General features: G+C 32.0%; 2 protein-coding genes across 4 annotated transcripts in view; one reads left to right on the top strand and one right to left on the bottom strand.

Moving 5' to 3' along the window:
* LOC114332573 (zinc finger protein 345-like) overlaps positions 1-850 on the bottom strand; it is a 105,644-nt gene extending 104,794 nt beyond the window's left edge. The window contains exon 1 of one of the 2 annotated variants that reach the window (XM_050647087.1): positions 506-850. In XM_050647087.1, coding sequence (XP_050503044.1) covers positions 506-710 — 205 coding nt within the window. In that variant the 5' untranslated portion in view covers positions 711-850. The remainder of the gene's footprint in view (positions 1-505) is intronic. The other variant, XM_050647086.1, reaches the window with a different exon arrangement.
* Positions 851-1,144: 294 nt separating this feature from the next.
* LOC126882259 (gastrula zinc finger protein XlCGF8.2DB-like) overlaps positions 1,145-23,852 on the top strand; it is a 66,152-nt gene continuing 43,444 nt past the window's right edge. For both annotated transcript variants that reach the window (XM_050647088.1, XM_050647089.1), the window contains exon 1: positions 1,145-1,480. In XM_050647088.1, the coding sequence (XP_050503045.1) occupies positions 1,276-1,480 (205 nt within the window). In that variant the 5' untranslated portion in view covers positions 1,145-1,275. The remainder of the gene's footprint in view (positions 1,481-23,852) is intronic.

Genomic DNA, 23,852 nt, shown 5'->3' with positions numbered 1-23,852 from the left:
CAACATGGCCAAACTCTTTAAAAGCCACAACCTTAATCTGGAGATAAAAGTAAGGCTCCTGCAATGTTATATCTTCTCAATATTATACTACGGAGTTGAATCCTGGACGCTCACTTAAGCTATGGAGAAAAACCTTAAGGCTTTCGAGATGTGGCTATACAGACGAATTCTAAGGATATCATGGAAGACAAGATGGACCAGTTGAGTGCAGATGTTCAAAAAAAAAATAATTTTGTAACCCTGGATATTTTGTAGTATAATGTGTTATTTATCGTTGGAAAGAGAAGATTTCAGAGAAAGCTTTTCAATCATATACCAAAAAACTTAAAAAATTCAATATTTGGACTTTGGCTGCTCTTAAATAACCTGAGGAAATGGTTTTCCACAACTAACCTATTTAAAGCATCCGTTAATAAAATAAATATAGCCAGAATGATCGCCAATATTCGAAACGAATAGGCACCAAAAGAAAATGTATGTACACAACTACTCTTTATTTACTTACCATCATCTTGTTCTATTTCAGCTTTTATAGGATATTTCTTTACGTCTAAATAATCAAATGTATCATTTGTACTATCATGGATAGGTTCCTCCTTAATTTCAGTTTTAAAGTTATCCTGTAGAACGTCATCTACTTCATTACCTATTTCTCTTTTGCAAATGATTGTCTCACTAACTTCTTGTTTTATTTCAGTTTGTTTAAACATGATTTTATGTTTCAGTAATATAAATGATTATGTTTATGTTGATCTTAGTAAAATTACAAAAACAATTAACCTGAGTTCTGAGTTAACCAATGAACTGTCCAGAAGTCCATGTTTTTATTTCTCTATGGTGAACTGTCAATACGGATGGAATGACAAGGATCTACAAACCGATCGAGTCTCGTAAATTGCACGGCTTCGAGCCACGCTTCACGCAACCGTATTTGCGTACTTGTGTTTTGAGTTGTGTGGTCGTGCTCTGGTCGAGTGGAGTTATAATTTACCAAATTTAAATATAATCGTTTCTACTGATTCATAATATGTATACTATAATATAATATATTAAAGTTTTTAAATAAGTTATTCAAATTTTCAAACACCTCACCTGACACAGTGTCTCAAGTACGATTGCGCGAAGCCGTGCAATTTACGAGACACGCTCGGTCTGTAGATCCAAGAAGTGTTTATGTTTATGGTGAATGAATGTAATTTTACGTTGTTCGGTGATTTTACTAAGATCAACAAATCAACATAAACATAATCATTTATATTACTGAAACATAAAATCATGTTTAAACAAACTGAAATAAAACAAGAAGTTAGTGAGATAATCATTTGCAAAAGAGAAATAGGTAATGAAGTAGATGATGTTCTACAGGATAACTTTAAAACTGAAATTAAGGAGGAACCTATCCATGATAGTACAAATGATACATGTGATTATTTAGACGTAAAGAAATATCCTATAAAAGCTGAAATAGAACAAGATGATGGTAAGTAAATAAAGAGTAGTACATACTTCTTCTTTTGGTGCCTATTCGTTGCGAATATTGGCGATCATTCTGGCTAGATTTATTTTATTAACGGATGCTTTAAATAGATTAGTTGTTGTTGTGGAAAACCATTTCCTCAGGTTCTTTAAGGTCAGCCAAAGCCCGAAAATTGAATTTTTTAAGTTTTTTGGTTTACGATTGAGAAGTATTCTCTGAAATCTTCTCTTTCCAACGATATATAACACATTATCCCTCTTATGCATAATTTTAAGGAAATGTTTTTTAGAAAAATTATTTTATTGCGAAATATTAAAAATTAACATTAGAAAATAGTATAGTAAGTGTAAAAACATGAAGTTTTTTTTCTTAAAACCTAAAAATAATAGTCCGTCCATTCTAGTGGTTACTATGCACTTGCAGAATCGTCTGTTACTGGTAAGAAAATATTCAAAGCACGATGGACAGAGCGGCTCGTTGCACCTTTTGCAGATGTACAACTAATATTTTGTAAAACCAAAATATAATTTATTCTTTTGGCCAGCATATAAATTGGTCTGAAAGACGATATCATTCATTATGTCTGCGGTGAACAGTGATAAATAATAATCGATGGGATTGTTTTCTTGAACATGAATATTTTCTCTCTAAACTGTGGCAAAGTTGTTGGCCCATACATGCTGTCATTATTGCTCAATTTCCAGTCTTTTTCTCAGCCTTTTTTGGTTTTTTCTCTTGATTTTTGTTTTGATGAAAATGCCAAAATACGCTGAGCTAATGGAATGTCATCTTCACACATATTGTCACTGTTTTCCGGCTGTATTTCTTCTAAGTAACTCTCAACAATTTTCAACCTTCTAGTAAATCATAAATAATGTCATCATTGTCAGTACCTATAAATTCTTCATTTTCTGGTAAACATGAAGGTGTTTCATCCCTAGTGTCGTCTTCATTTGCAAAAAGTACTTTCTGAAATAGAATAAAATTTCCCATTAAAGAAGTAATATTATGTCAATAAATAAAATTTATTTATTTCCACTAAAATAATATAGGTAAGTACATAAAAAATGCCCTCGAAAATCACTAAATAAATAATAAATCTTTGACAAGAGAATAACAAAAAATATGTGAACAAGAAACCTACTACCTCTCTGAAAATTATACCTACTCATAAAACATACCACAAGAGTGGAATTCTAAGTTACATATTGCATGATGTCCTGGACATGACTTCAAGGTGATATTTTCAGTTAGTTTTCAATTATTTTGAAATTACATATTACAAAGGCTAATTGTGTAAAATACGTAATTCTATAGTATTTTTACTACAAAAGCGATATTACGTAGGTCAAAATTTTTGACCTAAGAGAACTGTCAAAACATTAGAATGTGACTTTTCATTATTGCCATTTTTATTAATAAACATTATTGCCATGTTTATTAATAAACATGACAATAATGAAAAGTCACATTCTAATCTTTTGACAGTTCTCTTACGTCAAAAATTTTGACCTATGTAATATCGCTTTTGTAGTAAAAATACTATATAGTTAGCACATAAAGGTTGGAATAAATTCATTTTCTCGTGAATGGACGATTTTGGAAAAAAATCCGGAAACAGGTCAATTTTTGTTTTTAAATTACGACTCTTTGGCATATATATCATACTAGTTAAGTCACCCATCTGGGCGTGATGACATCATCAATGATCTTTTTAAATGAGAATAGGGGTCGTGTAAGAGCTCATTTGAGAGGTAATTTAATTCTCTATTCAGCAATATAACCATTAATATAATTATTTATACAGTGTCAAAAAAATTTTTTTTTTAATTAAAAATATTGACATAAAAAGAAGAATGTGTGTAATTTAGTTGATTCAAAATACATTTTACTGCTCTCAGAAAACGGGAAAAATGTTTATTTGACAAATAAATATTGCTTTTTGATTAAATTCAATATTAAAGCAGCCACCCACTTGCCTCTTCACAGATCGAACATTTAATTAGGGCGAAAAGTAATGATTATATTTCAAATAACCATTTTTCTGTTTTCTGAGAGCAGTAAAATGTATTTTGAATTAAATAAATTACATACATTTTTCTTTTTATGTCAATAAATTTAATTAAAAATTTTTTTTTGGACACCCTGTATAAATAATTATGTTAATGTTTATATTACTGAATAGACAATTGAATTACCTTTCAAATGAGCTAACACACGACCATTATTCTCATTTAAAAAAATCATCGATGATGTCATCAGGCCTAGATGGGTGACGTCACTAATATGATGTATATGCCAAAAAGTCGTAATTTAAAATAAAAATTGACCTGTTTCGGGATTTTTTTCCAAAATCGTCCATTTTCGAGAAAATGAATTTATTCCAACCTTTACGTGCTCACTGTATAAGAAAAATATTTTCTTACCTTTTTTGCTTTTCCATAGAAACTACGGGCACTTATTTCAGGCCATTCACAGGTGGCCATCGCGGTCAGGTGATTAATACTAACATAAACAAACTTTGACTTTCAAAATAAATATTGTAGATGGTGGTAGTAGTTACTTGATTTGAGTCCACTGAAAGGGATTTCATGCATTTTGCACAAGTTTCATAGAATTAAAATATATTTTTTGAAATTAAAAAAAATCTGTCCACTGGAGTGGGCTCAATGCATGAGAAGGTTGTACTACAAAATATCCACGATTACAAAATTATTATTTTTTTTGAATTTCTGCACTCAACTTGTCCATCTTGTCTTCCATGATATCCTTAGAATTCGCCTGTATAGCCACATCTCGAAAGCCTCAAGGTTTTTCTGCATCACTTCAGTGAGTGTCCAGGATTCAACTCCATAGTATAATATTGAGAAGATATACCATTGCAGGAGCCTTACTTTTATCTCCAGATTAAGGTTGTGGCTTTTAAAGAGTTTGACCATGAAAGCGACCCGTTGGAAAGCCAAGAAAGCGCTGGGAAGACACAGTAAACAGCGACGCACAAGCCCTTTTAGGAGTCTGTGTATGGAGAAGAGCAGCCACAGACAAGCAAGGGTGGAGACAAAACATAAAGGAGGCCAAGGCTCAATTTGGGCTGTAGTGTTGTAGAAGAAGAAGAAACTGTTCAAACTGTCTGCAAAAATAATGGTGTTGTAAGCATAGTGGATGTTGTTTGGGTATTCTCCATTTAGGAGTATTCCATGTTCTCAATTTTCCAAGGCTTCACTAAATATTTCCTCTGAATATAGGTTAAATAATATAGGTGAAAGTATACATTTTTGTCTAACGCCTCGCAGAATCTGGATCATTTCCGTTGGTTCATCTACAATTTTTGTTATTATTGAGGCTGATTGGTTCCAGTATAAGTATTGTATTATACGCCGGTGGTCTTTATCATCCATTTGAGCTTTTGTTAGAACATCCATCATTTTTCAGTGTTTAACTGTATCAAAAATGCTTTTTGTGCGTGTGTGAAAAGATGGCTTGGATCTCGGCTTGGATGCAGGTCCGTTAACAACAGGTTTTTATTTTATTTTTACCTTAATTTATTAATTTTGTTATATTAATACCTATTTCATTTAACATTAGAATGTCTGGCTTAGCATACCTACCTAGAAAGCCGGAAGGGATCATTTTGGCCCCACATTCTTTAATCAATTAAAACTCAGTTTAAAGAAATTAAATCAACTCTAGACGGTAGAATCTAATTTTATTTTTTACTTTTATTGTTTAACACATTCGCTGCCCATTAAAAACATTCGGAACACCATACAATTCGCAGTTTTTGATATTTGCCACACATTGCCTTGTTACAACCGTGGCAATGATTTGAAGTATGATTTCCTTTACAAAATATTTTCAACTGATATTTGTTTCGTTTTTGGATAGTAACAGTGATAGTTGTTGGTAGACCTGGTGTTTCTAGACGTAGTTCCAGATTTCGGGAGACAAGGTATGGGGCCCATAATTCTTCACACAGCCGAAGAATAAACTTACGGAAACTGAGTCTACTTCCAGTTATTTCTTTATAAATAATCCATGCATTTATTGCTTCCAAGTCAAGAGTATGATAAAACACGTACATAGGCCATCGTCTTGAAGTTGCTTTTGTAGTATAAAGACGCGTCATTTGGTCCTCTACCCCAACAATTGCATCTTTGTGTTCACTTGTGTTCGCCAACAATAATTGTATATTTATTACGTAGATGATCAGTACCAGTATAAGGGTAACCATTTACAATAAACATACATAAATATAATTTTACCCATTTGACAGGAATTTGAAAGAAAGGATCGTCAAATTTACCAGAAAACGATAATAACTTACACGGGGCCAATTTGGCCCCTTTAGACTTCTATGGTAGATTTGTTAAAATAACCATTAAATAAATTTAGTAAACAATATTTTTTTGTTTTAAATAAGGCTTTGTATCAAAATATTAAAAGTCATAAAATATGAAAATATTATTGCCTCAAATAAAAAAACTACAATAACTTTAAATCGCAACAGGGGCCAAATTGGCCCCTCCGGCTTTCTAGTGTTAAATGATTGTATTTGTTTCTTTCTTGTAGTTTACGAGTAATTTAAATATTTCCATTTCATGACAACTTAGTATATATTCTATACTAATTGGAAAATGCACATGTGTTTGTCGTAAATTAATATAATTGGTCTATATATCTCTCATTAATTTTGCATTCAAAGAAAATATGATTCAAATTTCTAATTGAACCATCATCATTCTCTTTGCCTTATCCCTATGCGGGGTCGACTTCTCTAATTGCATTTCTCCACACAATTCTATCTTGGGTCATATCAATGTTAATCCCCTTTACCAACATGTCCTGCCTTATCGTCTCCCCCAGGTCTTCTTTGGTCTTCCTCTCCTACTTCTTCCAGGAGTTTGCACTTCAGCTATTCTTCGTATTGGGTGATTAACGTCTCAACGTTGAACATGACCAAACCATCTTAACCTATGCTCCCTCATTTTGGCATCAATTGGTGCCACACCTAGACTTCCCCTAATATACTCATTTCTAATCTTATCCTTCTTTGTCACTCCACTCATCCATCTAAGCATTCTCATTTCCGCCACATGCATTCGTTGTTCCTCTTTTTTTTTTCACTGCCCAACATTCAGTTCCGTACATCATAGCCGGTCTTATGGCTGTTTTATAGAATTTTCCCTTCAGCTTCATTGGAATTTTTGTGTCATACAACACACCACTCGCTTCTTTCCACTTCATCCATCCAGCCCTAATTCTACTGCATGCATCTCCATCTATTTCTCCATTACTCTGTAATACCGATCCCAGGTACTTAAAACTATTGCTTTTTACAATCAGTTCACCATCCAAAGATACCATTTTATTTGTAGTAACTCCATCTTTAAATGAACACTCCAAATACTCTGTTTTTGTCCTACTAAGTTTTAAACCTTTTTCCTCCAAAGCTTGCCTCCACTGTTCCAGTTTTTGTTCTAAGTCTCTTTTACTATTTCCTACTAACACAACATCATCAGCATACATTAAGCACCATGGAATGTTACCCTGTAGTTTCGCTGTTATCTAGTTCAAAACTAATGAGAATAAATACGGACTGATCCTTGGTGCAATCCTACTTTCACATGAAATTTATCAGTCTCTCCCACACCTGTCCTAACACTAGTCGTTACTCATTCATACATATCCCTCACAATCTTTACATATTCACCAGGGACTCCTTTCTTATCGAGTGCCCACCACAGAATCTCTCGAGGAACTGTATCATATGCTTTCTCAAGATCAATGAATACCATATGAGCGTTTGTTTCTTTACTCCTGTATTTTTCCATCAACTGCCTTATAATGAAAATTGCATCTGTTGTTGATCTACCCTGCATAAAGCCAAATTGATTCTTGGATATTTCGGTCTCTTCACGTATCCGTCTATCAATTACTCTTTCCCATATTTTCATGGTGTGGCTAAGCAGTTTTATAGCCCTGTAGTTTGTACATTGTTGTATATCTCCCTTGTTTTTGTAAACAGGTACTATAGTTTACTGCTTCTCCATTCGTCTGGCATTTGTCCAACTTCCATAATTCTATTAAATAGACCTGCTAGCCACCTTGTTCCTGTCTCTCCCAATGCTCCCCATACTTCCCCAGGAATATCATCTGGCCCTACCGCTTTTCCTTTCTTTATTTTTTGAAGCGCTTGAGCCACTTCCTCGTTTGTTATTTTGGTGACCATTGCTGCTACTGTCTCCGTTGACTCTACAGGCTGTCTGTCAAATTATTCATTTAATAAGCTGTCAAAGTACTTTCTCCATCTCTTTTTGACATCCCTTTCGTGAACTAGTATTTTATTATTTTCTAATTGAACCATTATCACAAAAGCAAACTGATGAATTAACTATTCCTAATTTGTGCAGATGTGCCTCATATTTTTCGTGTTGAGTTTTTAATCTGACGATAGTAGAAATATCTCTCTTTGGCAGGTTATTCTTAAATATATATTCAGGTGGCGAAGGAAGTTCTTAATGTAAAGAAAAATATAAATTTTTTGACATGCTTGAAATATTTTTCTATTGTTTTTTTCCATTTTATTTATTCTAGCTTTGACGTCATTTATTGCATCTGTTGATAAGATCTGAGTGAGAATCTCACCTTTTTTTATTGCATCTTTGGCCAACCAATCCACTTTCTCATTACCCAATATACTGGCATGGAAGTCCAAATAATAATGTTTGGACAAAATATTAATGTTTGGTAGTCCAAATATTAATTATTTTTTATATTACATAAAATGTTTTTGCTAGTCCACAAAGCAGGTCTAAATATCGCAAGTCATATCTCTGCATCTTTGGAATAATACCTGTAGACTAAACAGTGCATCTCTTGTACCTACTCCTTTCATGAATCCAAACTGTGTGTCTTGTATTCTCTCTTCGCATAGCTTGTATATATTCTGCGATGTATAATTTTAAGAAAAAGTTTTAATATAATATGGCCCATTAGACTTATTAGCCTATATTCTCCTCACTTTTTTGCTCGCTCTTTCTTTGGTAGCGTAATAAACTCTGAAACTAGCCAATCTTTTGGAATATTGCCTGTGTCGTATATATTATTGAAGATTTTACATAGTATGATTCATCATCAAGAAGTTTAAGAAATTCAGACTACTCCGTCTGCTGGAGCTCTTCCTTAGTGACATTATGGCTGCTCTTATTTCTGCCACTACTAAAGGTGGTGCTGTTTCCATAGGTATTGGGGACTGTTTCTCCCTCTCATCAAAAAAAAAAAAATTCGTATGTAATTTTTCCAGTTATGTACATTTAACCCTATTATTTTGCCCACCAATAAAAATATTCCTTTTCATCTTCTAATACCTGAAGACACTTTGAAAACGACCAAGAAAAACATCTTAAATAACTTAGTAAGGAATATAAGTAAGTTTTTGTTGGTTCTGAGTATTTTTCACCATCTGATCTATCATTGGCTTCTCCATAGTTCTTAAGAGTACTAATTCATGGGTGGGTGAGTTGCCGGAATTTAATTAAAAATGAATATAATAAAAAGAACGATAAATATTTTATTTATTGTTGTAACAAAAATGTGTTTCGCTTAAGACACTCGGAAGGAAAGGTCGATGTTAGCGACAGCCAAGGGGTGTGACCCGATACGTTTGCCTGCTGAGTTGTTACTGAAGAAAAAAACCACGAACGATAAATATTTTTGTGTTTCTTTTACTTTGACCAGCTGTCAATAAATCACTAGGTCTGGCGTACACATTTGCAGTTTTAAGAAAACAATTTCGATGCATTAAGTGAGTTGTTGACATAATGGTCTGATATGATAACTAATTTATGTGGGTGAGAAAACAGATGTTGACAGAGTAAAGCCATGTCACTCTTAACATTTTTGTATTTAATTTAATGTGAGTTTCGAATGACTAAGTTGTTTCGCTTTTGAGAAAAAATATTAAAATTAAAATTAGCGAAAATAGTAATTAAAGCGTATCGCTATATATTATTATTACTTATTAAGTTAATCTCTCCGTTAGTACTCCTTTCTAGAAGTAAGTCTTCTTCTAGGAGAGTATATATTCGTTGATATTACGTACCAAGAATAAAGAGTTAAGTTTACTTACTTTCTGTAAAACAAAATTATTTGAATATTCCGGTGGGTGAGTTGCCGGAATTTAATTAAAAATGAATATAATAAAAAGAACGATAAATATTTTATTTATTGTTGTAACAAAAATGTGTTTCGCTTAAGACACTCGGAAGGAAAGGTCGATGTTAGCGACGGCCAAGGAGTGTGACCCGATACGTTTGCCTGCTGAGTTGTTACTGAAGAAAAAAACCACGAACGATAAATATGTTTGTGTTTCTTTTACTTTGACCAGCTGTCAATAAATCACTAGGTCTCGCGTACACTTTTGCAGTTTTAAGAAAACAATTTCGATGCATTAAGTGAGTTGTTGACATAATGGTCTGATATGATAACTAATTTATGTGGGTGAGAAAACAGATGTTGACAGAGTAAAGCCATGTCACTCTTAACATTTTTGTATTTAATTTAATGTGAATTTCGAATGACTAAGTTGTTTCGCTTTTGAGAAAAAATATTAAAATTAAAATTAGCGAAAATAGTAATTAAAGCGTATCGCTATATATTATTATTACTTATTAAGTTAATCTCTCCGTTAGTAATCCTTTCTAGTGATCTAAATCGGTTAAGCCGTTTAGAAGTTATTAAGCTACAAAAGTATAATCCAAAAAACGATTATTCCCGAAATGGTTTATGTAGTTGTAGTGGTTACGACGCTAAATTTGATCTGCAACGGGCAATCCAAGTTAATTTACCGGCCATCCCAATATTTTTATTCAATCTATTTCGACTAGAAAACAATCTAGTGTACATTCGATGGACACTAGATCATTTGGCAGATAATGCGAGAAAAGTGACCATTTATAAAACTTAACGTGTAATCGAGAAAAATTGCATTCAACTTCATATATTTAATTTGTAAAAAACTTGAAAAACTCCTGATACAAGAATAAAAAACCGCTAAACGCCGTAAAAATGAGTGGCGCATACAATATTCCAGCTACAAAAGATCTGATATGAAAATTACGTGGCGCGAAAATGTATTTCATTTTGATGCAAAACAAAATTCTAGTTTTATTTTAAAAGATTTTTCCATGATATTTGCTGAATTTGAAGTAAACGCGCCACAAAAGAGTTTCAAAATTCAAACTGTATCAAAGTTACTCTTTTGTGGCGCGTTTACTTCAAATTTAGCAAATATTTTGGAAAAATCTTTTAAAATAAAACTAGAATTTTGTTTTCATCAAAATGAAATACATTTTCGCGCCACGTAATTTTCATATCAGATCTTTTGTACCTGGAATATTGTATGCGCCACTCATTTTTACGGCGTTTGTCGGTTTTTTATTCTTGTAAGCATTATACAGTATATTATACAGTATAAGCATTATACACCTAAAATCGACCGTTTCTCTGTTATTTCAAGTTGAATACACCGATTTGAGAATGTACCAAAAGACAAAATATTTTCACCTACCATATCTCTTTTTGTATTATAACTAGAAGATTTATGAATGTAAGTGTCTCTTTGTTTTCGTATAACCTACAAAAATGTTCAATATAGTTTTTTTAGTTAGATGCATAGTTTTTAAGGTATTCGCAAAAAACCGTTTGAAAAGGTGTTAGTATGGTATAGTTAGACCCAAACCCAGACATCAAAAGTGAAAGTTATCCTCCAACACCAAATTGTTCTATATGGTCCACATAATGTTCAGAAAAAAGTCACACCATTTTGAGCGTCGGGTTTGGGGGGGAGAGGGGGGAGAAATTTGCAAATTCGTAGTTTTTTAGGTTTTTCGTCAATATTTCTAAAACTAAGCGGTTTAGCATGAACAACCCTCTACACAAAATTGTTCTACATTAGATTTGAAATAAATAAGACCCTATGCATAACCCTTATAAAATTAACGGTTCCAAAGTTACGGAGGTAGTATAGTATAATTGGTCCAAAAAAAGGCATAACCCAGACATCCAAAGTAAAAGTTTTCCTTCAACACCAAATTGTTCTATATGGTCCACATATTGTTCAGTTAAAAGTTACACCATTTTGAGCGTCCGGTTTGGGGGGGAGATGGGGGAGAAGTCGGTAAATTAGTAGTTTTTTTACGTTTTTCATCAATATTTCTAAAACTATGCTTTAGCGTAAGGAATGATCTATAGAAAAATGTTCTACATAAAATTTAAAACAAAAAAGGTTCTATACATAATTGTTATAAAATCAACGGTTCCAGAGTTACGGAGGGTGAAATGTGTAGGTTTTCGATATTTTTTATATTGATTGATTTCTCCCCCCTCCCCCCCCCCCCAAACCCGACGCTCAAAATGGTGTGACTTTTTTCTGAACATTATGTGGACCATATAGAACAATTTGGTGTTGGAGGATAACTTTCACTTTGGATGTCTGGATTTTTGGTATAGTTATATCATAAATATTGCCCAAAAAATATAAAAAGTATCGAAAACCTCTACTTTTCACCCTCCGTAACTCTGGAACCGTTGATTTTATAACAATTATGTATAGAACATTTTTTGTTTTAAATTTTATGTAGAATATTGTTGTATATAACATTGTTTACGCTAAAGCATAGTTTTAGAAATATTGACGAAAAACGTAAAAAAACTACTAATTTACCGGCTTCTCTCCCATCTTCCTCCCAAACCGGACGCTCAAAATGGTGTAACTTTTTACTGAACAGTATGTTGACCATATAGAACATTTTGGTGTTGGAGGAAAATTTTACTTTGGATGTTTGGGTTAGGCCTTTTTTTGGACCAGTTATACTATACTACCTCCGTAACTTTGGAACCATTCATTTTAGAAAGATTATGCATAGGGCCTTTTTTATTTCAAATTTAATGTAGAACAATTTTGTATAGAGGGTTGTTCATGCTAAACCGCATAGTTTTAGAAATATTGGCGAAAAACTTAAAAAGCTACGAATTTACCGATTTCTCCCCCCTCTCCCCCCCAAACCCGACGCTCAAAATGGTGTGACTTTTTTCTGGACATTGTGTGGACCATATAAAACAATTTGGTGTTGAAGGATAACTTTCACTTTGGATGTCTGGGTTATGCCATTATTTGGATCAACTATACTATACTATATTGTTTCAATTAAAATTGCCAATTTTCAACCACGAATATCTCAAAAAGTATCGAGTTTTCAAAAAAAAAGTTATAGAACAGTTTTTGCTTAGAATTAGGTTCTCTATCGTTTTCCGTGGTAATTTTAACCAAAAAATTTTCCACCCCTAAGAAGGGGTGGGAACTACCCCCAGATAAAAGCACACATCTGCATAGGGTAGACTTTGAATTAGGGGATAAGTAGAGGCTAGGCCCAAAAATTTCATTAAAATCCATGCAGTAGGATAGAATTCGGAGGTAATATCCTATTCTTGCTCCCATTAACTGGCGTAATAATGACATTTTTTGCGAGCCGCCAAACAGTGGCGGCTCGTGACCTCAATATGCGGGTAGGCGACGATACATATACCTTCCCATAATTGTTTCTACACTTCACGGTTTTGTGCTGATTATTGCCAGTTTTTACTAACCCGCTTGATATCATGTGTCCATCATGTATACGGCCTTCCTTTACTGCGTTTTTCTTCTCTTCTTCTTCTTCTTCTTCAACAATAGCGTTTATCTTTTACAATATGCATATTATATTTTTATGTTTTCTTCTTGCAAGCCAAAATGCCTTACCAAAAAATAGTTAAATAGAGGTATTATTTCCAATAAATTAAATTAAGGAGGGGGTATGGTTTGAAATCAACATATCAAGCACATTTTTGTGAATTTTTTTCGAAACTATGGTAGAATTATTTTATTTTTAAATTAAATAAACACATTAAGTACAATTCAAAGAATATTTAAGAAAAAATTCAATCCAAAATATTGAAAAATAAGCCATTTACGACAAATTTTGGCAGGCAGCTCAAAAAAAATGGATTTTGCGGTGGACATCAGAACTCATCACTGGATTATACGAAACAAAAAATTCAAAAAGATTTTATTAGGTTATGAGTTTTACGAGGTAACAACGTCGAGTTTTTTATTTTTAATGATTTTTGAATTTTTGGTATCACTCAAAAGTCAAAAATACGAAATTTTTGATAAAAATTTTGTGAAAACCAATAGATTTAATATTGTTGAACAAAAAATAAGCACAAAACGAAAAATATCTCGACGTTGTTACCTCATGAAATGTCTAAAGAAAATCTGTGCAAAATATGAGGTAGATCGGCCGAGTAGTTTTTCAGTTACAATGTCCACCGCATTTGAAAAAGCAGTTTGGAGAAAAATGCGTTTAAAGTTTTGACAATTGCATCTTCATCTTCTTATTTGTCTGCCAAATCGTAAAGTGATGAACATTGGAATATGTATTTTAAATTGGGGAGTAATCTACAAAAGAGAAGGCGAACAGTTGTTTAACGTTTCTCACTACGCTCCGGCGTGCTGGCGCGAAGCCGCGGCAAAGCGAGTCGAAGGTAGGGATATTCAACACCCTGTATCTCTGGTAATTTTACTCCGATTATTTTGAAATTTTCAGAGAGTATTCTTGAAAGTATGCACTTTTATTTGAAATAATAAAAAAATTTAAATATTTCAAACCATACCCCCTCCTTAATGCACCTGTCTTTGGTAGAAGCAAATTTATTTATGGTTTTGTCGTAAAATTGTTCAGTTTCAGACAAAATAAAAAGAAAAAACCCTTCTCAATTGAAAGTAAAGACAAAGTGACAAAGCTGTCAGTCGCTTTTGCGACAGAGTTTATTAAATAGTTTTTATTTATTTTTAAACAAAAAAAAAATACGTTCAACGGAAACTGAAGTTGCGGGTATAGTACCAATTAAAACAAATAATTATTTGTATGCATTAGAAAATATTTCAATTAATTCAACATCTAAAGTTGACAAATAACGATAACCATATAAGTAAAACTATGGTTACCACAATTACGTTACGACTATTTCTGGTAAATGTACTTATTTGAAAACTAATTTAAAATTAATTCAAATTTTTTGCATATATAGTCGGACATTAAACGTTGAAGGCATAACGGTATTATAGATAATAACGGTTTCGGTCAACGTATATCCCTCGGACCAAAGGCCCTTGAATACACCATTGACCTCAAGCGTTATTATCCTTATAATAACCTTGGTACCTTAATAACTATAATGTCCAACTGGTATATTATTTGACAAATAATGACATGATTTCGAAGTCAGTTAAGTATGATATAATTACCTAGAGCGTTATTTTGAAAAATAATGCCCTAGGGCATTAAATTTAAATAACTAGTTAAATACTGTCAAGTCGACAAACAACAACCTAATTAAAATTATGGTTACCAAAATTACGTTACGGCTATTGCTGGTAAATGTACTTATAGGCTATTGATTATATTCAAAATAAGATAGCTAAAAGGAACTACAACGTTAACGGGGTTTTATTATTTCATATGGTCAATGGACATCTATATATAAAAAAACCGCGGAGTGCTACCATTTAAAGGGGTGCGTTTTTGAGAAATGGGTGAATTAGTCCCTGGGCACAGGTAACATTAGGGTGAGTTCTATGCACTTTTGCTACAAATATATCTGCATAAAAATTGTTCCTGGTTAAATTTCCTATCTAAATATCACTTTTTAAAGTCAATGATACTTTTTTTTACAAAAATATATTCAAAAGAAAAATCACGAAGAAACCCAAAAGAAAGAAATTTTGTTTTTTGTCCCATAACTGTTGTCCACGAGGATATAGGTATAGATATTGCTTTACAGAAAAAAACCTACATATTTCTTCTTTAAAATATTGTTTAGTAGAGGTAATTAGGATATATAGTTTTCGAAATATGATTTTTCAAATTTCTCCACTCATAGCAATTTTGGTCAATTTTCCTTGTTATTTCGCAAATATTGTTCTGTAGCTTTTTCCTACGTAACTTTAGGTACATGCAATGGTACACGTAATGTGAATAGAAATCCTAGATCTTTAAAATGGTCTACTGCTACTGTATAACGTTGTACGACTTTTTTTAAAGAGATTATGGTTTTTCAAGGTTTTATACTTTTAACGATTTTTATAGTATATATATTATTATATTATATATTAAATTATATATAATAAAAAAAAGCTTATTTTGTTTACTTTAAAATGGTGTATTACAAAAAATTCTAGGATTATTTTTAAATAAGATATTATTTTTCAAAATGTAACAAGTACTTGCAACGATTTTTGATTTTAGGATTATTTTTTATATTTCTCATCATAACTTTTTTTCTTGTACATGAATATACTATATATTGCTTAATAAAGAGGGCTTACTTTCTGTTCTTTAAAATGGTGTATCATCTATATTTAAATAATGGAAACCGATTGATTCTTTGATATTTTTTATTAAATATCATTTTCATAAATATTATATAAAATTATTTCTTTTACAAAAATTACATAAACATTAGTCTTGAAAACATCACTTTAGTTAAAATTATTTAAACGTTGACATTTAAAAAATTTTCAAAATCAAAGTCCATCTCTTCGTTAGCATTAGCTTCAATATCTTCCTCTGACACCTCAGTTATCTTAGAGTTCCCGCAATTAGTACCCATGCACATGTACCCTTTGCAGAATATTGATACCCCAGGCTGTGGGTGAACAAACGTGATATAATTCAGGAATTTTTGAAACCTATCAGGTGTTGTAAAGGACGATGCCAGGAATAACTTCTACTAAAATGTGACCAAAAATATTGTGAGATTTTTTTTTATTGCTATTTTCATTTGTTAAATTTGCAGTTTTTAAAGATTTTTAATTTTGCAGCTTAGGATATTGATTCTAGAGAAAAACTTTTTAATAGAAAGTTGTAGTAAATTAAAAAACCTACAATTTGAGCTATGGTAAGTTTAATTTCGTTTATTGGTTATTGCAAAACAGCCTGCGAAAGGTCCAAAATGGCCTTTTTTTACAACTGCGTTATTTATTGTACAAATAATTTTTTTATTTTGTAAAGCTTTAAAATAAAGACCTTTCAATTCCAAACATAAAAAAATTGTAAGGCCGGATTAACGAATTTGTTGCTTAGATATTATAAATTGTTTATCCCAAGAGGTCAAATGTCGAAGACTATAACTTTTTGAAAAAAAATTGTAGAGAGTTGGTGAAACATCCAATCTCCTTCTAAAGAGTTATATTTTCATATTCTAATGTAAATAAATACCTACAAAAGTGGACAACATCAATCCCAAATAGACTACTTCATGATAAGGAAAGAAGACATACGTGAATGCAAGGACTGCAAGGTAATAGTTAGTGAGACAGTAAGCCAACAACATAAGCTGCTTGTTCTGGACATCGAAGTAAAAAGCGAAACTAAACAAAAATATCGGAGAGGACCACAAAAAATCAAGTGGTGGATGCTAAAAGATGAGAAGGAAGGTCTATTCAGGGAAAGAATAGTAGAAAAAATATGTTGGAACATGAAAGGAAGCCCTAACACAATTTGGAGAAAAATGGCCAATATTATTAGAGAGACGGCTATTGAAATACTTGGGAAAACGTCAGGAAAGAAGTTTGAAGATAAAGAGACTTGGTGGTGGTCAAATGAAGTACAAGGAAACATAAAAGAGAAGAGAAAATTATATAAAAAGTGGCAAGAAACCAGATCGGACATAGATCTTCAAAACTATATGGTCGCCAAAAAGAAAGCGAAAGTAGCAGTAGCAAAAGCTAAAGCAGAAGCGTATTCAAACCTATACGATCAACTTGATACCAGGGAAGGCGAAACGAAGATATATAAAATAGCCAAACAGAGAGCAAAGAAAGCAAAAGATTTTAATCAGATTAGATGTATCCGAGATGAAAATAATAAAATACTAGTTCACGAAAGGGATGTCAAAAAGAGATGGAGAAAGTACTTTGACAGCTTATTAAATGAAGAATTTGACAGACAGCCTGTAGAGTCAACGGAGACAGTAGCAGCAATGGTCACCAAAATAACCAACGAGGAAGTGGCTCAAGCGCTTCAAAAAATAAAGAAAGGAAAAGCGGTAGGACCAGATGATATTCCTGGGGAAGTATGGAGAGCATTGGGAGAGACAGGAACAAGGTGGCTAGCAGGTCTATTTAATAGAATTATGGAAGTTGGACAAATGCCAGACGAATGGAGAAGCAGTATACTGGTACCTGTTTACAAAAACAAGGGAGATATACAACAATGTACAAACTACAGGGCTATAAAACTGCTTAGCCACACCATGAAAATATGGGAAAGAGTAATTGATAGACGGATACGTGAAGAAACCGAAATATCCGAGAATCAATTTGGCTTTATGCAGGGTAGATCAACAACAGATGCAATTTTCATTATAAGGCAGTTGATGGAAAAATACAGGAGTAAAGAAACAAACGCTCATATGGTATTCATTGATCTTGAGAAAGCATATGATAGAGTTCCTCGAGAGATTCTGTGGTGGGCACTCAATAAGAAAGGAGTCCCTGGTGAATATGTAAAGATTGTGAGGGATATGTATGAGGGAGTAACGACTAGTGTTAGGACAGGTGTGGGAGAGACTGATAAATTTCATGTGAAAGTAGGATTGCATCAAGGTTCTGTGCTTAGTCCGTATTTATTCTCATTAGTTTTGGACCAGATAACAGCGAAAATACAGGGTAACATTCCATGGTGCTTAATGTATGCTGATGATGTCGTGTTAGTAGGAAATAGTGAAAGAGACTTAGAACAAAAACTTAATTATTATAAATAAGGGCACTACGATTTAAGAAAAAAGAAACAATTATCTCGGCTTCAGTTGGTTGTAGAAAATTTTTATTTTTTTATAAATCTTCGTTTCCTCTTCAGCAACAATAATCTGTAAGTTAGAAACTCATAGGATGTACAGGGCGCTTCAGCTCTAAATGTTTATAACGAAATTTGCCCCCTTGTTTTCAAACCCAACATTTAGCTCGGCTTCAGTTGGTCGTAGAAATTTTTTATTTTTTTATAAATCTTCGTTTCGTCTTAAGCAACAATAATCTGTAAGTTAAAAACTCATAGGATGTAGAGGGCCGCTTCAGCTCTAAATGTTTATAACGAAATTTGCCCCCTTATTTTCAAACCCAAAAATTAGAGGTTTAAAAATGTTTTACGCATTTATTTACATTAGAATATGAAAATATAACTCTTTAGAAGGAGATTGGATGTTTCACCAACTCTCTACAATTTTTTTTCAAAAAGTTATAGCCTTCGACATTTGACCTCTTGGGATAAACAATTTATAATATCTAAGCAACAAATTCGTTAATCCGGCCTTACAATTTTTTTATGTTTGGAATTGAAAGATCTTTATTTTAAAGCTTTACAAAATAAAAAAAATTATTTGTACAATAAATAACGCAGTTGTAAAAAAGGCCATTTTGGACCTTTCGCAGGCTGTTTTGCAATAACCAATAAACGAAATTAAACTTACCATAGCTCAAATTGTAGGTTTTTTAATTTACTACAACTTTCTATTAAAAAGTTTTTCTCTAGAATCAATATCCTAAGCTGCAAAATTAAAAATCTTTAAAAACTGCAAATTTATCAAATGAAAATCATAATTAAAAAAAAGCTCACAATATTTTTGGTCACATTTTAGTATAAGTTATTCCTGCCATCGTCCTTTACAACACCTGATAGGTTTCAAAAATTCCTGAATTATATCCTGAAATCGACCTATTTTTCACCCACAGCCTGGAGTATGAACAACTAATTCCTATCTTCCCACAACCGCAGTTTTTTGTACATCCTTTGGTACATTTACATGCTATTTTTTCAAGCAAAACTTGTGGTACAGGAGCTTGGACAGTAAATATTGGAATTAATCCATATTTTGAAGTTTGCCCGGCCGAGTCAAGTGAATCCAAAGTATTACCTATAAAAAATAAGATTCGATCATAACACACAATTACATAAAAAAGGTCTAATGACAAATTTAAAAAATAATCCTAAAATCAAAAATCGTTGCAAGTACCTACTTATTACATTATGAAAAAGCATATCTTATTCAAAAATAATCCTAGAATTTTTCATAATACACCATTTTAAAGTAAACAGAATAAGCTTTCTTTTTTATTATATAATATATAGGCCTTGGGCCCGCATATAAAATTATTATTTATGACCACACCGTTGAAACTTTTTGTACTTGTTATTTGGATGGAGTCGGACAAATTTTGAGCTTGGCGCATTATGGTAGTGGGGCGTTTGTCTGTCAAGCGGTGACGAAGTTGTCAATTTTATGCAAGAAAAAAATTTATTACCACATTGGCCATTCTATTTTAATCAATGGATTTTATCATATAAACAACGAAAACAATTTTGTCGGACAAAAATATTGGGGCATATGACGCGTCGGACACGCTAAATATGTCAAATTTATGAAAATAATAAATTTATTACCACATCGATAATTTTAACGGTATCTATCATAAAACCTTTTTACAATAATGTGGTAACCTTGTCGGACAATTTTCACGGGGCATATGCGCAGTCGGACGCGCCGAAGATGTCAATTTCCTGAAATTTTTTTATTTACAACCATTTTTCCGACAACATTAGTAGGTTATAAGTAATTATATTCTTAATCAAAAAATCAAAGTGTCGGACAAAAATATTGGGGCAACTCGACAGTCGGACAAAAAATTTAATTTTTATTAGTAAAGTATACTTTCAAATTATGCTGGGTTCGTGCATCCCTTATCTTTACAACCATTTTTCCGACAAAAGTAGCAGGTTACAAGTAATTATATTCTTAAACAAAAAATGTAATTGTCTGACAAAAATGTTGGGGCAAACGAACAGAAAACTTAATTCTTTTAGGCTATCGACGAGGAGGTATTATCAAAAAAAAAATTTAAAACAGTGTTTCTCGGTTACTTTTGAATCGATTTAGCTAAAAATTGGTACACACACTAAGTAAAACATTTAAAAGTGTATGACGTAGAGCTGTACCCAAAATTTTCCCAAAAAAATTTCGGACAAGAGGGAAAATTTTAGAAAAATTGTGATCTGATATTTGCGTACATACTCCTTGAACAACGACAAACATCGTTCTGTAGTTTTTTTTCTCGAAATAAAAAAAAATTTCCGACACAAATATCAGGTTATAAGTAGTTATATTCCAAATCAAAAAATCTAAGTGTCCGACAAAAATATTGGGGCAAATCCAAAGTCGGACAAAAAATTTAATTTTTATTGATAAACTATACTTTTAAAATATGCTGGGTTCGTGTATCTCTTATCTTTACAACCATTTTTCCGACAAAGGTAGTAAGTTACAAGTAATTATATTCTTAAGCAAAAAATGTAATTTTTTAACAAAAATCTTGGGGCAAACGAACAGAAAACTTAATTCATTTAGGCTATCGACGAGAAAGTAATATTAAAAAATTTTAAAAGAGTTGTCTCGGTTATTTTTGAATCGATTTAGCTCAAAATTGGCACACACTAAGTAAAACATTTAAAAGGGTATGACGTAGAGCTGTACCCAAAATTTTCTTAAAAAATTTTCCGACAAGAGGGAAAATTTTTGAAAAATTGTGATCTGATATTTGCTTACATACTCTTTGAACAACGACAAACATCGTTCTGTAGTTTTTTTTTCCAATTAAAAAAAATTTCCGACACAAGTATCAGGTTATAAGTAGTTATATTCTATATCAAAAAATCTAAGTGTCCGACAAAAATATTGGGTCAAATCCAAAGTCGGACAAAAAATTTAATTTTTTTAATAAACTGTCTTTTAAACCTTACTGGGTTCGTGCAACCCTTACCTTTAAAACCATTTTTCCGACAACATTAGTAGGTTATAAGTAATTATATTCTTAATCAAAAAATCAAAGTGTCGGACAAAAATATTGGGGCAACTCGACAGTCGGACAAAAAATTTATTTTTATTAGTAAAATATATTTTCAAATTATGCTGGCTTCGTGCATCCCTTATCTTTACAACCATTTTTCCGTCAAAAGTAGTAGGTTACAAGTAATTATATTCTTAAACAAAAAATATAATTGTCTGACAAAAATGTTGGGGCAAACGAACAGAAAACTTAATTCTTTTAGGCTATCGACGAGGAGGTATTATCAAAAAAAAAATTTAAAACAGTGTTTGTCGGTTACTTTTGAATCGATTTAGCTGAAAATTGGTACACACACTAAGTAAAGCATTTAAAAGGGTATGACGTAGATCGGAACCCAAAATTTTCTTAAAAAATTTTCCGACAAGAGGGAAAATTTTAGAAAAATTGTGATCTGATAATTTGTGTACATACGCCTTGAACAACGACAAACATCGTTCTGTAGTTTTTTTTCTCGAAATAAAAAAAAATTTCCGACACAAGTATCAGGTTATAAGTAGTTATATTCCAAATCAAAAAATCTAAGTGTCCGACAAAAATATTGGGTCAAATCCAAAGTCGGACAAAAAATTTAATTTTTATTAATAAACTGTCTTTTAAACCTTACTGGGTTCGTGCAACCCTTACCTTTAAAACCATTTTTCCGACAACATTAGTAGGTTATAAGTAATTATATTCTTAATCAAAAAATCAAAGTGTCGGACAAAAATATTGGGGCAACTCGACAGTCGGACAAAAAATTTATTTTTATTAGTAAAATATATTTTCAAATTATGCTGGCTTCGTGCATCCCTTATCTTTACAACCATTTTTCCGTCAAAAGTAGTAGGTTACAAGTAATTATATTCTTAAACAAAAAATATAATTGTCTGACAAAAATGTTGGGGCAAACGAACAGAAAACTTAATTCTTTTAGGCTATCGACGAGGAGGTATTATCAAAAAAAAATTTTAAAACAGTGTTTCTCGGTTACTTTTGAATCGATTTAGCTGAAAATTGGTACACACACTAAGTAAAGCATTTAAAAGGGTATGACGTAGATCGGAACCCAAAATTTTCTTAAAAAATTTTCCGACAAGAGGGAAAATTTTAGAAAAATTGTGATCTGATAATTTGTTTACATACTCCTTGAACAACGACAAACATCGTTCTGTAGTTTTTTTTCTCGAAATAAAAAAAAATTTCCGACACAAGTATCAGGTTATAAGTAGTTATATTCCAAATCAAAAAATCTAAGTGTCCGACAAAAATATTGGGTCAAATCCAAAGTCGGACAAAAAATTTAATTTTTATTAATAAACTGTCTTTTAAACCTTACTGGGTTCGTGCAACCCTTACCTTTAAAACCATTTTTCCGACAACATTAGTAGGTTATAAGTAATTATATTCTTAATCAAAAAATCAAAGTGTCGGACAAAAATATTGGGGCAACTCGACAGTCGGACAAAAAATTTATTTTTATTAGTAAAGTATACTTTCAAATTATGCTGGCTTCGTGCATCCCTTATCTTTACAACCATTTTTCCGACAAAAGTAGTAGGTTACAAGTAATTATATTCTTAAACAAAAAATATAATTGTCTGACAAAAATGTTGGGGCAAACGAACAGAAAACTTAATTCTTTTAGGCTATCGACGAGGAGGTATTATCAAAAAAAATTTTTAAAACAGTGTTTCTCGGTTACTTTTGAATCGATTTAGCTGAAAATTGGTACACACACTAAATAAAGCATTTAAAAGGGTATGACGTAGATCGGAACCCAAAATTTTCTTAAAAAATTTTCCGACAAGAGGGAAAATTTTAGAAAAACTGTGATCTGATAATTTGTGTACATACTCCTTGAACAACGACAAACATCGTTCTGTAGTTTTTTTTCTCGAAATAAAAAAAAATTTCCGACACAAGTATCAGGTTATAAGTAGTTATATTCCAAATCAAAAAATCTAAGTGTCCGACAAAAATATTGGGTCAAATCCAAAGTCGGACAAAAAATTTAATTTTTATTAATAAACTGTCTTTTAAACTTTTCTGGGTTCGTGCAACCCTTACCTTTAAAACCATTTTTCCGACAACATTAGTAGGTTATAAGTAATTATATTCTTAATCAAAAAATCAAAGTGTCGGACAAAAATATTGGGGCAACTCGACAGTCGGACAAAAAATTTATTTTTATTAGTAAAGTATACTTTCAAATTATGCTGGGTTCGTGCATCCCTTATCTTTACAACCATTTTTCCGACAAAAGTAGTAGGTTAAAAGTAATTATATTCTTAAACAAAAAATATAATTGTCTGACAAAAATGTTGGGGCAAACGAACAGAAAACTTAATTCTTTTAGGCTATCGACGAGGAGGTATTATCAAAAAAAAATTTTAAAACAGG

The sequence above is a fragment of the Diabrotica virgifera genome, chromosome 3 (assembly GCF_917563875.1).
Source record: "Diabrotica virgifera virgifera chromosome 3, PGI_DIABVI_V3a".
NCBI lineage: Eukaryota > Metazoa > Arthropoda > Insecta > Coleoptera > Chrysomelidae > Diabrotica > Diabrotica virgifera.
This window is presented reverse-complemented; position numbering and strand designations above follow the sequence as displayed.